The sequence below is a fragment of the Typopeltis vanoorti genome, chromosome 23 (assembly GCF_054136105.1).
Source record: "Typopeltis vanoorti isolate ZY-2024b chromosome 23, IOZ_Tvanoo_1.0, whole genome shotgun sequence".
In the NCBI taxonomy this organism is placed as follows: domain Eukaryota; kingdom Metazoa; phylum Arthropoda; class Arachnida; order Uropygi; family Thelyphonidae; genus Typopeltis; species Typopeltis vanoorti.
In genome coordinates, this window is record NC_143571.1 from 87,741,092 (window position 1) to 87,757,317 (window position 16,226).

The window sequence follows — 16,226 nt, forward strand, 5'->3', positions numbered from 1 at the left end:
ACCTTGATATTTTTTAACATACGCATCCAAATGCGTATGTTAAAAAATTGACAAATTAGCTAATTTACATATTTTTACTTATGTAGAAATTTTTGTATGACTTACAATTTTTGATTTAACATTAAATTAACTCTTTTCCGTTTGTCCATATTTTAAGGTGATTACTAAGATGTGTTTTATCGTTCATACATATCTAATTTTAAATTTATATTGAATAGGTCTATAAAATGTGCATGTACATAAACCATTCACTGCGAGTAAACAAATGCACACTACTGGGTGTGGCTTAGCGCACGTTGGAACATCGGCCAGCATGCGTTAAAACTGCCGCAGAAAGTCATGGCACACGACAAAATAACCAATTACAGCGCGATTGGTGTGATCATGTGCTAATCATTCGCCAAACAGGTTTTATGAGCGGTGATTCATTTGTGTTGGCTAAATTACTACAGTGTTTTTCCAACATATGATGGGCTATTTGCCAAAATTTGTTAAAAATTACAGGAAATTAATAACAAAAAATAACCTGTTTATTTAATTATAAGCAAATCTTGGTTAAAAGCATTTTAAAATTAACACAGTGTTAATTTTCTCATGTGACATATGGACTGGAAATTTTGTCCATTAAATCGAGGGTTTACTGTAGTTTGTTTTATACAGCTGTCAGAAGTAAAAGTGTTGTCTGTATCCCTTGAAATTGATAAAATTGAGTATTGTGCAGTTATAAAATTCTTTGTAAAAGAAGGTTTAACTCCAAAAGAAATTCATTCGAAGTTCATAAAAATTTATGGGCTCTCTTCTCCTTCATTTTCGACAATTAAAAAATGGGCTGCCAAGTTTAAACGTGGCCGTACCAGCCTTGAAGATGATCCACGTGAAGGAAAACATCCAAAAAGTGTAACAACACCAGAAATCATTGATCGACTGCACAATATGGTATTGGATGACCGGTGAGTCAAAGTGCGTGAAATTGCTGAGACTATAGGCATTTCAAAAGAATGTATAGGATATATTTTTCACGAAGAATTGCAAATGAAAAAGCTTTGCGCAAGATGAGTGCCATGCTTGCTCACAGCAGATCAAAAACGCACTCTCATGATAATCTCTGAACAATGCTTGGAGTGTTTTAACAAAAATAAAACTGATTTTGTGCATTGATTTATTACTATGGATGAAACTTGGATTCACCATTACATACCAGAATTCAAACAGTAGTCAAAACAGTGGACAGAAGCCAGTTGTTCAGCATCAAAGAAGACAAAGTTGGTTCAATCAGCAGGAAAGGTCATGGCATCGGTATTTTGGGATGCTAAAGGCATTTTGTTTAGTAATTATCTTGAAAAGGTTAAAACAATAACTGGGGAATATTATTCCAATCTTTTAACCAGACTAGATGAAAAAATCCATGAGAAAAGACCCGGTTTGCAGAAGAAAAAAATCATCTTTCATCAGGACAATGCACCTGCCCACAAAGGTGTTTTGGCAATGGGAAAATTAAGGGATTTGCACTATGAATTGTTCGAACATCCACCCTATTTCCCAGATTTGGCTCTCTGACTTCTATCTCTTTCCAAAACTAAAACTCTTCCTTGCTGGTCAGCGTTTTTCTTTGAATCAGCAGGTGATTACAGCTGTAGAGGGGTATTTTGCAGATCTTAATGAGAACCACTACAGGGATGGGATAATGGTGCTGGAGCATCACTGGAATAAATGTATTAGTCTTAATTGAGATTATGTTGAAAAATAAAAATAATTTTGAAATTATAAATTCAATTTTTCATTGTTAGGCCAAGAACTTTTCAGATCATCCCCATATGTATGCTAAATAGATATGGACATAAGCAGCAACTCCTTGATTTACTTCTTGATTATTAGTTATTTCTTTGAAATGGTCACAGCCAAAATTTAAAATGATTTTGTTCATTGATAAAGACTTTGAATAGAGTGCTTTTTTAATGAACTGCTAAAGCTTTTCTCTTATAACATTTTCAATTTTCATTATATGATCAATAAATGCAATATATTTCCAGATGAAATTCTCTGCATTTGTCTATAATTTATTTAAGATAAATACATGAACACAAAAAATACAGACTTGCCATGTCTGAATCAGTCCACTTTTTTTCTGATAAATGTGCATATGAGATATTTGTAGCCTTCTATTGTTTTAATCTAAATTTTATTTTTGCATTGTTGGAACATCCACCCTATTCCCCAGATTTGGCTCCCTCTGACTTCTATCTCTTCCTAAAACTAAAACTCTTCCTCGCTAAAAGGCTTATTCATCTGTAATCTCTGATTGTAAGCAGAATTATTTCTATATTTGAATTGTATCGTCACTTGGAATTTTTTTTTCATCACTTATTTGCAAATAATAAGGTCATATCCATGTTTAAATGCCCAATATGAAATTAGTTTTGACTAAAAGTATTTCTGTATAATGTGAATATAATTGTCTGAAGACTTTCAAAACTTATTTCAGAAACTCTTTTTTTTTTTTTAATTTTGCAGCAAAGCATAGAAAACCAGATGAAAGAAATGGAAAACAACCAAGTGTATAATATTTTAACTACTCTAAGTTTACCACCCTTGCCAGAATGTCCTGTAATATCAGTATCAACAGTTCTGTCCTTGGTAAGATAATTTTCATATATTCTTAGTCTTCTAGTTCCACAAATTTGCTTAGTAAATTTCTTATGTGGCACTTTGTTTACTGTTTTAAAGGCAGATAAATTGTTTGATTTATAATGAAGTTAATTGCAACTGAAATTAATTTGTGTAATCTTGAATTTTTACTTCTTATAGTATTAGAAGCTAAAGTTGTTCAGAGTTGTTCTTTTTTCCTACTGCAGTTAACTCTCATTGTAGCTGTTGCCATTATAACAAACTAACTTCTATATCAAACTAACAAAAATCTCATCCGAAGCTTGTATTTGTGAAAATGCTAATCAGTTATAATCATTACAGAAGAATTCAAATCCCTTAATTGATTCTTTGTAACTGGAGGAACAGCTACACAGGATTTTTATGTTGTTCCTTACAGGACTAGTGAGATAGGACCATAAAGACATCAGTCTCTTGAAAGTAACTCTTTATTTTTATTATTATTATTATTTGTCACCTCCAGGGAGTCCAAAGACTCATTGAGGGAGGGCATCTACTCTACAACTCTGCTTCCATCACTCACAATCCACCAATTGACTGCAACTACACCAGCGCCATCTACCACCGACCACCACCACCACTAGTATTTCCACAGACAATCACAAACACCCATGCCCACGGCGGGATTTGAATCCACAGTCTCTTGACTGAAGAGCAGGCACGTTAACCACTTGGCCAGCCAGCCTAGCTGGCCGAGTGGTTAGCATGTATTTATATTTAATGCAATTCATTGAAGTTGTTTATGCAGATATCAACTTATGTTTCTTGTTCAATACATAAGATATGATTAAGTTTAATGAATATTCAGGAAGTGAAGTCCTGGGACATCATTCTAAATTAAGGATGTCATTTTGTCTCATTACAAGACCTTATTAAGACCTCACTTGGACTATTGTGTGCAGGGCTGGTTTCCATTGTGATTCTGATACAGTGGAGAGAGTATTAAAAATGATATCAGGATTATGGAATACTGATTATGAGAACTGATTGAGAATTTGTAGACTACAGGTACTAGCAAACAGGAGAAAGGGGATGATATGATTGAGACTTATAAACTTCTGTAAGGATCATACAGGATTTCAGTTGATGGAAGTTTTCATTTTATGGAGGGTGGGGAAAGGACAAGAGGGCATCCTTGGAAGCTGAGAATGAATACTGCTAAGAAAGGGATGGTGGCTAGATTTTTCTCTTATAGGAACATGCATGATTGGAATGGATTGCCATTGAATGTGGTGTGTGCAAGCAGTGTGAATGAATTCAAGAATAAGTATGATAGCTGGTTTGTGTATTATGTGACCTCCCTTGATGAGTCCCTGGCTCCCTGGAGGTCTCTCTTAATAATAATAACAATAAATCACTGTGATGTGTGTATTGTTTCCTGTTGTTACTTGTTTTCTATATGAAATCAGCCTTGATTATATGATGTGAAGAATTTTTTAATCTCCTTTTGCTTTTCATCTGGAAGATGAAACTATTTTCTCTAGTTTTTAACTGTGCGAAAGTCTTGCTTGACTGACATAATGTATTCTTTTGATCACATACCAAGAAGTTATGAAATACTGATTTGGAGCAATAGTTGTGAATAGCAATTTGTTATTGCCTAGAACAGATTTTAAATTCATAATATGCTAGTCGTATGATAATACGATGGTCTATGTTACTTGAGCTGTTAATTTTCTAAGATTATAGTAATTTTTAATTATATCTGAATTTGTTTCTTTGTTTGCATATTATTCCTACAGGGAAACCTTCATGGAGTCCAAAGACTCATCATGCTATCCATGCAATATCTCTCATACCTCTCTTTGAATTCATTAACCATCAAAACACTCAAAGCAGACTCTAGCAACACATTCCATTCATTCACTACTCTCCAAGCATAAAATAAATAAAAAGATCTAGTCCTCACACTGTTGTTAACTACACTCTTATTCATTTTCCAGAAATTGCCCCTTATTCTCTAGGTAAATATTGAAAAATTTCCTCTGTTTCTATCATATCCCCTCTTTTCCTTCTATCATCTACCTCTGCAACTCAAAAACCCTCAATCTTTCTCATAGGGAGTGTTCATAGCCTATTCACTATCTTGGTCACTTGCTTTTGAATCCTGTTAGCCTTCTTATCCCCAGGAAACCCAGTTGAACAGATCCCACCATCATAAGCATCATTTTCTTGATATCTACTCTTAAGGGGCTGTATAGAAAGTTATGATAGTACTACAAAAAACATTTACATTATTACCAACTGCCTATTGGACTAAATTTACCTTAGCTGCCAGGACCCTAATCTTGTCCGAGCTTATATTTCTGCCTTCTAAGGTACTTCTAGCTGCATTGATTCACCTGCATTGTCACTTATATTATCACATAATCAGAAATGAGAAAGATGAGAAATTAGTAAAGCAAGTTTTTCATTCCACCAGAGATCAGTTTTACATATTCATGAATGCTAATAGTGTCCAATTTCTTCCTTTTATCTTCATTTTTAATGTTTGTGGCATTAATGCCATCTATTTACTCCTCTGAAATCCATTGTCTCTAATCTTTGATCAACTGTTAACCAGCTCTCAAATCCTTATGTTAAAATTAGTTTGAACACTGTTTTGCATATACAGCTAGTTTAGCATTTTGACTAATTTCTGTCTTATTTCATATGAATTTATTCATTTTACTTTCCACCATACCAAGTTTGCTAATTTACCATCTTCTCTAAAACTGTACTTAAATTGACTTGTTCTCTAAGTTCTCCATTCAGGATTCAGCTGATGTTTTCAATATTCCTGCTTTTATTGCTGATTTTTATGCCATATTTGTTACAGCAGTTATTCAGTTTAGTTAAGGAATCTCCAAACTTGTACTGGATTCTGAAAACGGATTCTGTGCAGCTGCTGTTCTTGTATTAACAGATGCAACAAATTGGAGTAATGATGGTTGCCAGTTCAATGGAGGAGTGACCTTAGAAGTACCTGTGGAATAGACACTGCTGAAACGTTGCATCTGTGGAGGTTGAAATAAAAGAGGTCGAAATCTGGAAGAGAGGAATCATCTATGAGCCAAATTGCTTTCCACAGGCAACATTTCAAGAAAGTCCCATACTGGGACCTATATTGTTTAACCTTTATATCAATGACATTGTCAGTGGATTGCAGAGGAATATTCATTTGTTTTTGGATGATGCAAAGCTGGGAAGGGTTATTAGTAATAGTGCAGATGTGGTAGCCCTGCAAGAGGATTTGAATAAGCTAGACAGATGGGCAAATGAATGGGGATTTCGGTTTAATGCAGCCAAAATGTAAAGTCTTGAGGTTTGGGACACATCGATGGAATGCTGCATACTCTATTGGAGGTATACTGGAGGAAGTAGGGGAGACAAGAGATCTGGGGATTGATGATTGATAGAAACCTGAAATTTAGGGGACATATCACAAAGGTGGTTAAGGTAACACAGAGGATTGCTGCAATAATGAGAAGGACGCTGATCTGCAGAGATAAAAGAGTTATCATTCCATTGTATAAGACTCTGATCAGACCACAATTAGACTATTGTTCTCAGATTTGGTCACCAGGATTTGAAGGGGATAAATTAACTGTGGATAGGGTACAAAGGTGAATAACAAAGATGATTTCAGGACTGTCCACATTCCCTCAGCCGGTCCTCATAACCGGCTGAGGGAATGTGGACTGCAGAGTTTGGTGGATAGAAGAAGAAGAGGTGATATGATTGAGACTTTTAAACTGTTGAGAGGTGGTTACAGGGTTGACACTGAGGAGTTCTTTCGCTTGGTTGAGCAGCGGGAAGGAGTGATGACAAGGGGCCATCCCTGGAAGTTACAAAAGGAAACTGTGAACAAGAGGGTGAGGAGTGGTTTCTTTGCATGGAGGGTGGTTGAACCATGGAATGCATTGCCTGATAGAGTGGTGAGAGTGAGAACAGTCAATAAGTTTAAGGAGTGGTATGATAGACATTGTGCTTCCTAGGAGGGACCTCCCACGATGAGTCTTTGAAACTCCATGAGGTCTGAATAATAATAATAATAAAGAGAATGGCTAGGGTTTTTCGAATGTTGAAGAAGTTATTGATGTGATGTGTTAATACCAGGAGAGACTGAAGGTAAATGCTAGTCCAAGCAGAGAGAGAGAGAGATCTGATCCTGTCTGGTGAGCTGACATGTCTTTTATGAAAGAAAAGGCAAGACTATTTTGATGGCATTGTAGTTGGCCACAAAACACTGATCAAGGAAGTACCTTGATCAGTGTTTTGTGCAATAGATGGCTGTGAATTGTAGGTGATCTTGAAGTTTGGAATATTTCAGCACTGCAGTTTTTCAAATGATTAGAATAAATGAAGAGTACTATCTTCTCCAAAGCTGCAAATAGGGCTACTGGTGATTATGAGTGGGTCCTCTATGTATGGGCCGGAGCCCTGAAGCACTCCTTCAGTGGCAGTGAAGCTTGAAGAGAGAGAGTCATCCACCATGGCAGATAGGCAGCAACTAAAGAGAAAGCTGGCTACTGAATTACAGAGGCTGGTGGGTAGGCCAAAGGATGACAGTATGTCTAGCACACCCCGATTCCATACAGGATCAAAAGTTCTGGAAATGTTAAGGATCACACCAGATAGGTGATGTAAGCTAAGAGGTCAGTTGTGGATCTTGAATGGTGGAATCCATACTGGTGGCCACTGATTTAATTGGTGTACCTCTAGGTAGTGGAGAAGTTGGCTACTTTCTCAGTTATTTTTGAGAGGACTAGAATGATGGCAATTGGTTGGTAGTTTATACAGACATACTCTGGTCATACAACACATTAGGTTCCAGACCACTGTCATATAGCAAATTACTGCCTTTCCACATCCTCCTCCCTTAATTGTAGATGTGTACTGATGCATAAAGTATTTCTTTACATCATATATAGTGTAAATAATGCTTTATGTACATCATGTAAACAAAAGATTTAGAATAATTTACACAAAAAGTTATTCTGAAAAGCTTGGCTTAAGGGAATATGCCAACCAGTTTGGTTTTTCCATTGTGGCAGTAAGATTGTCACTTTTGCAGATAACTGCTAGTATTAACTAGCCTAGCACTTTTCACTTCACTAAGAATCTTTGTTTTTAAACAACTTTAACAACAGGTAGTGTAATGTAGGTTTAGTTGTGGCCTATCTGAGTGATTGATACCCAATCATCACCAAATTTTATTCTTAATATATAATTTAATAGGTTTATGTTTTATGTATCTTCTTTTCAGTGAAAGCAACAACACTCTTAGTTGGAATTTTATCTGCTATTGTTAACAAAAATATAAACACTTTATAATTCACAGCAAAACACCAAAACACAAAGAGATATAGTAAGCAATAATGTCATAAATAAATAGTTGATGGAAACTGTGCATTGATTGATTTACAAAAGTGTCATATTGCTAAAACTGCCGTGTGTGAGTGACTACAGCATGGTATGAGCAGATTGTTGTAGAGTACAGCATCATAAGGTGGGGTATTAAACTGGATATATAATTGATTCCACACATTGGAATAACTACCAGTTATGTGTAAAAATTGTAGAGATGATACTGGACAAGTATTAGTTCTGGAATACAGTGTTTGAGAACAGCTGGAGAGATGCCATCAGGACCAGAAGGCTTTTCAATATCCAATTTATTTAGTAATTTTCTTGTGTCTTTTTGTTGAAAAAAGATAATGCTAAGGGATAGCTTTATCTTTGGATGAAATAACAGTGATACCATCAGGATAAGAAAGAGAGAGAGAGAGAGGTGAAAGTGCAGACAAGCAGAAGTTCCACCCAATGACCTTAGCCAAGAACCAGAAGGCACAGCTTCCATTTGAACATTTGATGTTGGCCTTCATGTAATCAGATTTGGATCTGCCAATGACTGTTTTGCATTTACTTCAAGCTGCCTTCAGTAAGTTGCTTTGATACACTTTGTGTATCAAAGAAGAGTACCAAGCAGAGAGGTGACCTCAGTGGTGTATTGGAAAGGAGAATGGGTTAAAAAGAGATCCAGATGAAGACTATCGGGAGAGTGAAGATTGCATTATAATTACAATTTGCATTAGGTCATTGCTTATATCAGAGACTTCCATCCTGCTTAGTTGCTGTTGTCAGAAAAGGAAACCAGTTGAAATTGTGGATGTTGAGTTTGCCAAGGAAGATGGGGATTCTAAATTAGTCATTCTCTAGTTCTTATCCACCTTAAATGTCCAAATTACACATTTCATGATTCCTTTTGTCACAAGGGCATACAGTAGCAGATGTCGCTACAGTCTGGGTTTCTGTCAAGAGTAAGATGTGTGATCTGGATGGCTACAAGTGATGGTGAACATCATTTATGTTGATATTAATGCCAAGGATACTAGTCAAGTGGTGTTAAAATGGGTTTTCATTGTGGAGATTCTGGCAGGGTTGTATATTTTGATCAGGCATGTATTTTATTGGGATTAGTTTATGAGGGAGGTTTATTCTTGTCGTGGTGTCACTGTCATCATTTATAAGATTCGTTATAAGTTCATTCATGAATTTATGGAAAATCTTATGGACAGTGACAGTGGAAACTCAAAACTGGCCACACAGAGAGTTGCCAGTGCCATAATGTGGCATGACTGTGCCTCCACACGCCACTGTTCATACTTCTCCAGGCATGACCTGACAGGTATGTGGCAGCTGGATTATGCACCAGTTGACCAGGAATCTTCCTGACCCATCACTGACAGTTTTGGGCTCATGCACTGTCTGGCAGCAGACCTGTAGCACCACCATTTTAACTGATATACCCTCAAAATGGAGGAAGCTTTGGATCTCTAGGTACGTTTCGCATGCCCTTGAAGGGTATCATTTAAACTGCATGGAGAAGAAGGGAGGCGGGGAGGACAGGAACCAGGATCTCTGCTCTGGAGAGCAAACGTCATTTGCCACCTTAGGCCTCCAAGGAAGGTATCCTTTTGTAGCAGGAATGTAGAATTATAACATCATCAGCATAACAAGAAGAGTTGAGGTTGACATCTCCAATTTTGATGTCAGGTTTTTGCCACTTTCCCTACAGATGATACAGTGTACACCTGATTTTTCATCAAACTATCTTGCTGTATTTCCTTCCATGATAACTGCTGGATTATAATTTAAATATAGACTGTATTGTTAAGCATGAAGTCCTATTCACACCATATAATTCTGGCATTTTGAACAGCTTTTATCTCAGCACCTTGTCATACACTATTTTTCCCCCTGCATATTCACAATACTTAAATATAGATCTTGATATATCTCCATGCTTTCTCACCTGTTTGTCTTAAAGTGAAAATCAAATCCTGAAAACCCCTATTTGGCCTAAGCCCAGCTTGTTCTTCTGCAACTGTGTTTCCCACATATTTTTTCTTAAACGCTTCTGACATATGCTTTTCTAAATCTTACATTAATGAGTCATTGAAATTTTTATTTTTTTCATAAATTGGTACCATGAGAATTCTACTCTACATTTCACCTTCTAGCCAGGTCTTTTGAATGTGCAGTGCAGCTTTTATGCCATATTTGAACATTTCTGGTCAAATATCATTCCAGCTGCCTTTCCACACATTTTAGATTTTTTTTATGGCTTTTTGTACCTGAAGTATTATTATGTACTCCTGACTACATACCTGTTAAATATTTTTTATCACAGTTCTGCCTCCTCCTTTTTTTTTTTTAACTGTTTTTCAAACGATTTACTCCAGACATGCATAATATCTTCACCTTTAGTTTTCTTGTCACCTTTGTCATCTCTGCTTCCTTTTACAGTATTCCTTTCTCTTAAGCTTTTTGACAATTTAAAACATTCTGTCACCTTCCTCATATTTATGTTCTGTATTCTTGAAGTTTTCCTATGAATTTTTGTTTAGCTGCTTATATCCACTGCTTTGTTTTCATACATCTTTTTCTGTATTCTGTCAGAACTGACTTACTTACTTAAGAGTTTTGATGTGCTTTCTTCTTTTCTAGAACTTTCTAAGGCTATCGTGGAGTTTGGGTTTTTCTGTTCTTGGAGTCAACTTCATATGCCCCTCTGGCTGAATGGGATAATGTTTTTTTTTCCCCAGAGTCTTCCAGTTAGTCTCCAAGATTTAACTAGTGTTTTCAAATTCATTCTTTTTTTTTCTTCTCCTAATAATCCTTATTGTAAGGACTCTTCTTAAACACCGAAAGACCAAGTTGATGGAGAAAGAGCTAAAGAGGATCAAGTGGGATATAATAGATATTTCTGAAACACACTGACTAGGAGAAAGTGTGGTAAATTTTGAAGAATGGAAAACTGTTTTACTCAGGAAGAGAGGATAACGCCCATCATCTTAAACTTAGAATCACAATGGTTCAAGAATAATAACAATTAGATTAAAAGGAAAAGAAAAAGGGATTTTTTTCAAAATACAAATTCATGCTCAGATCAATCACATGCAGATGAAGAACACAGAAACTGTAAAATACAGACTTAACAAAGGATGGTCTAATATAGATAAGTTAAACAAAATATGGAGGAATATTTCAAAAAGCCTCAAACTAAAACAATATAAAACCATTATTATACCTACAGTAACATATGGAACCAAGAATTGGACACTCAATCAGAAAGAAACACAGAAATCAGAGAATTCAAAATGAAATGCTTAAGAAAAATAAATAAGACTCACTGGTCAGAACACAAAACAAATGAACAAGTCAAACACAAATTAAACAATAGAGAAGATATCATACCTATAATTCTTAAACATTAGTTAAGATGGTTTGGACACCTCCAGAGAATGTCCTTTCAAAGATTATCAAATATAGTCTTCAATGGAATTGTTAGAGGAAGACAAGAGGTAGACCAAGAAGAACTTGGCTACAGTCTCTGAAGGAAATGTCACAATTATCAAGCTTCAAAGAGATGACAGAAATGGCCAGAGATAGAACCAGAGCCATAGTTTACCTTTGTTTAAGATGATCTACTTTGATTAATTAATTTTTTTTTTTTTATGTTGCTCCTGCCCACAAAAGATTATTGGCAAACCTATAGTACATTTTAGACCATGGATGGGCTAAGGATTTTTTTTCTATTTTTAGCAGTTTTTTATATATACAGGTAGTCCTTGACTTACGACGGCAAAAATTATTATTAAAAATTCTCTAATTTAACTTTGTCCCCAGCATATACATACATACATCACATTGCTTTTGTATACGCATCGCAGTGTCACCATTAGTCGACAAGCAAAGCCTATCGCCAATACTCAATAGCTGCTGCTATGATTCACCCACTTCTAACTTATCACAGCCTTTCGCATGTTAGTTGCTAATCAGCAGTCGAAGTGTTCATTTCTCTCTTTGCAATTTTTGTATCTCGTCGTAACCCTATCATGTCCATTAAGAGAAGTGATACTACCGATGAAAATTCCAACATAAAAAAGAAGACGAGGAAAGCTTTAAGTTTAAATGTTAAAATGAAGGTCATTAAAGCATATGACAAAGGAAAGAAAGTCAGTGAAATAGCACGAGAAGAAAAACTATCGCATTCAACTGTTTCAACAATTATAAAAGATGAATCAAGAAGAACGGAGGCAGCTTAAGGGGCAGTTAATATGAAATGTACAATTTTAATGAAAATTGTACATTAAAATCTTCTCCATTTCAGAATGAAATGGAGAAGCGTTTAATGTTATGGATAGATGATCAAATCAACAAGAATATTCCTCTGTTTGTTTACGATTTAAACAAAAGCATGCAGCCTATTTGACAATTTAAGGAAACAAGAAGATAAATACGGGGAGCATACATTTAACGCTAGTAAAAGTTGGTTTTATCAATTCAAAAGCTTATTTAACTTACATAGCATGCGATGTGAGAAGCTGCTAGTTTTGATTTTGAAACTGCCAAAATTTTCAAGAAAAAACTGAACGAGATGATAAAAGATGAAGGCTATTTGCTAGAGCAGATTTTTAACATAGATGAAACCGGCCAGTTCTGAAAAAGAATGAACGAACTTACATTCACAGAGAAGCTACATCTGCACCTGGTTTTAAGGCATTTAAAGATAGGATTACGTTTCTTCTTGGAGGAAATGCTGCTGGTTTTAAATTAAAACTATTCACAAAACCCCAGAGCTTTGAAAAACATTGATAAAAATAAGTTGCCTGTTTGCTACAAGAGTAATCCTAAGGTTTGGATGAAAATTGTTTTATTTGAAGACTGGTTCTTAAATTGTTTTATTCCAGAAGTACGTGCCTACTGTCTTGAAAAAAACATTCCTTTTAAAATTGTGTTGCTGCTTGACAGTGCTCCAGGACATCCTCTTCACATTGGCGCTTTGAATGAAAATATAAATGTGATGTAGCTACCGCCCAATTCAACAACTGCGATTCAACCTATGGATCAAAGTTTGATTGCTACATTCAAGACATATTATCTGAAAACTACATTTTCTCAAGCAATAACAGCAATGGACATTGATGCTATAACATTACACGATTTTTGGAAAAATTAGAAGAAGTTACTACCGCAGGAGACACTCGAAGAGTATGAGCATAGTATGTTAGAACAAATTGGTGAAGAAATCGTTGAAATTGCATGAAAACTGGATCTAGAAATCAATATTACCAATATAGGAGAATTAGCAGATCATGAAGAAGGTGAACTGACTGATCAAGACTTGATTTTCCAAAACGGAAGAGTTGTAGAAGAAGAAAGGAATAATGAGGAAGATGAAGAAGAGAAATCATTAAAAAAAATTTATTGTAAAAGGATTAGCTGAAGTATTTTCTGAACTAAATCAAGGATTTCAGCTACTCAAAAAGCAAATTCGAGAAGCAGTCAGATGTTATCACGAAATATATGAAGAGGAAAAAAAAAAAACTACTACTGATCGTGAGAAATAACCATATCATCCAAATGAGTGACAGTTACTCACCTGTTTAATTAAAGACACTGTTAATAAGTTTTTTGTTTATGTTTATCTTAACTAATATTTAAAGGAATTTCAAATTAAAGTAAGTTCGTCATTTTTGATATGTGTTTATGTATTTTTTCTTAAATTTTTCTTTCTTAATTTTATATTTATGTATTTATATGTATATGTGCTAGTAAATAATTTATAAATGTTTATGTAAGTTTATACATTTTTAACCATTTTAAGTTAAATAGAAACCTATAGTTATTATTATTACCTGACACCTCCAGGGAGTCCAAAGACTCATTGAGGGAGGGCACCTACTCTACAACTCTCCACCAGCGAACTGCAACGCCATCTACCGCCCACCACTACCACTAGTATTTTCACAGACAATTTATGAAAATATTATAACAGAAGTCAATCAAATCAAGAATTAATAAAAGTCCTCGTCTTACGACGGAGTTGGAATGGAACCCCGTCATAAGTCAAGGATTACCTGTGTGTATATATATATATATTATTTTATTTATATTTTGGATTTTTAATTTAATGTTTACACAGTCCAGAAACTAGCTTAAAAAAAATCAGCTAACTCCTTTTATTCCCATATAGGGAATAGGTGAGGCCTTTTTTAACCCTATCTAGCTTTTGAAGAATGAGTGGGCAGTTCATTCTCCATCGGTTGTCAATCAGAGATAGTTGACCCTAGACTGTCACTAATTATAAGTGACAACTGATGAACAGACTGTCAACAAGTACTGTCATCTCTTGGTACCTAACCATAACATGATATGTTCTTGTCTGAAATAGTGTGGGATCTAAGGTCGATTTTCTTGAGTTTAGAGGACAAAAAACTTCTTACCCATTCCAGCAATAATTTCAGAAGACATATGTTACAAAGATGATCAAGGCAGCTCTGGATTATTTGCTACCGAAGAAAATAACAAGCAGAGATAAGGAAATTATCATTTCTCTTCAATCAGAATTTAAGATGGCCACCTCCGAATACTGCTGCACGTAGATCTAGTGATTACTATACTAATGTGTCTACAGTAAACAAGAGTTTACAGGTGGTATGATATAATCATGAAGTGAATAGGTCAAAGAAAGGCTTAGAAAAAAAAAGAACTTAAACTTAGAGACTAGACTTAAACTTAAGTTTATCTTTGGGTGGTTCAGCACAAAGGATGCAAACACTACTTCCACTGAGCTACGTAGACCTCCTCTAGAATCCAAACATGGAACTTTTTCAAGCCTTCAGGCCTCTATTAAGTTAAAACTCTAATTTTAAAGTTTCTTATATATTTTTCATGTCAGTATTAAATTCATTTTTATCCTGTTCAAAACTAAATGGTGATCACTTCATGATTATATCATGGCAACTGTAAACTCTTGTTTACTGAAGATACATCAGTATAGTAATGACTAGATCTATGTGCAGCAGTATTTGGAGGTGACCATCTCAAATTCTTATAAAGAGAAATTATAATTTCTTTATCTCTGCTTGTTGTTTTCTTCAGTAACCAAGTAATCCAGAGCTACCTTGACCATCTTTGCAAGATATGTCTTCCGAAATTCTACTCCCTACTCACCAACACACCAAGGTCTCTAGCTTCATCAATTTCGTGGAGTACTGATCCATTAATGTAGCCCAGCTTGTAATCTTTTCATTCTAAAATGCACAACTTTATATACTTTTTTGCATTATTCTGGCACCTCTATAATACTTTGATTATTGAACAACTGAATATTTCCTTCCAATGATTTACAATATCATTTATGTACAAAAAACAATAGCAGCAGTCCTAGCACAGAGCATTGCACTGCTCTGTGCTAGGACTGCTGCTATTGTTTTTTATGTCACCTATTGTTATACTGTTGTTTAAATGTCACCAACTTTCTTTAGAATTCCATGTGGTATCCTGTCAAATGTGCCTTTTCAAAATCCAGCACGTTCATCATGTTGCCATTCCTTTTACCAACTCAACTGCCACTCAATTTTAAAAAAGTGAGCAAGTTACTAAGGAATGACCTGCACTTCACAAAGCCATACTGCCCCCAGCAGTGTGTTATATCCTTATCCACCCTTTTCTGAATTCTGTCTTTGACCAACATTGTGTTTTCTTTTGGCCTACCTAGCTAATTTCTTCTCATCATTTAATTTTTTTGTATTTGCAGATGATATGGTGATTTGGACACAGAAGAACTCTGAAGAAAATGGACAAATGGAACAGTGTGACACAGAACCATGGGTTACATATTAATAGCAGGAAGATGAGAGCATGGTTTTAAATTGTGGTGAAGATGTTGATGGTATTAGATTCAGTGGGCAAGATCTGAAAAGTAGTGAAAACTTCAGATATACTCAAGGAGTATATTTTTAGTGATGGAAATTTAGAACCAGGAGATTATGAGGAGGATTTTATTGGAACAGACCTTTTTTAACAGTGTAAGTAATCTAGTTTGGGACCACTGAAGTACAAGCTTTTGATGCTTTTTGACCATTTTGGCATATGCAGCAGAGACATGGAAACTAACAAAAAGAGACATGAGTAGAATACAAGCAATGGAAATGAAAGTTTTTAAGGACAGTGGTGATAAATACAAGGAAAGACAGAATAAAAAATGTGAACATTAGGAATAGTTAAAG

General features: G+C 35.2%; 1 protein-coding gene across 2 annotated transcripts in view; it reads left to right on the forward strand.

Moving 5' to 3' along the window:
* Positions 1–16,226, forward strand: part of LOC150094045 (uncharacterized) — a 1,005,660-nt gene that overhangs the window by 890,751 nt on the left and 98,683 nt on the right. For both annotated transcript variants that reach the window (XM_090412663.1, XM_090412664.1), the window contains exon 34: positions 2,512–2,634. In XM_090412663.1, coding sequence (XP_090268789.1) covers positions 2,512–2,634 — 123 coding nt within the window. The remainder of the gene's footprint in view (positions 1–2,511; positions 2,635–16,226) is intronic.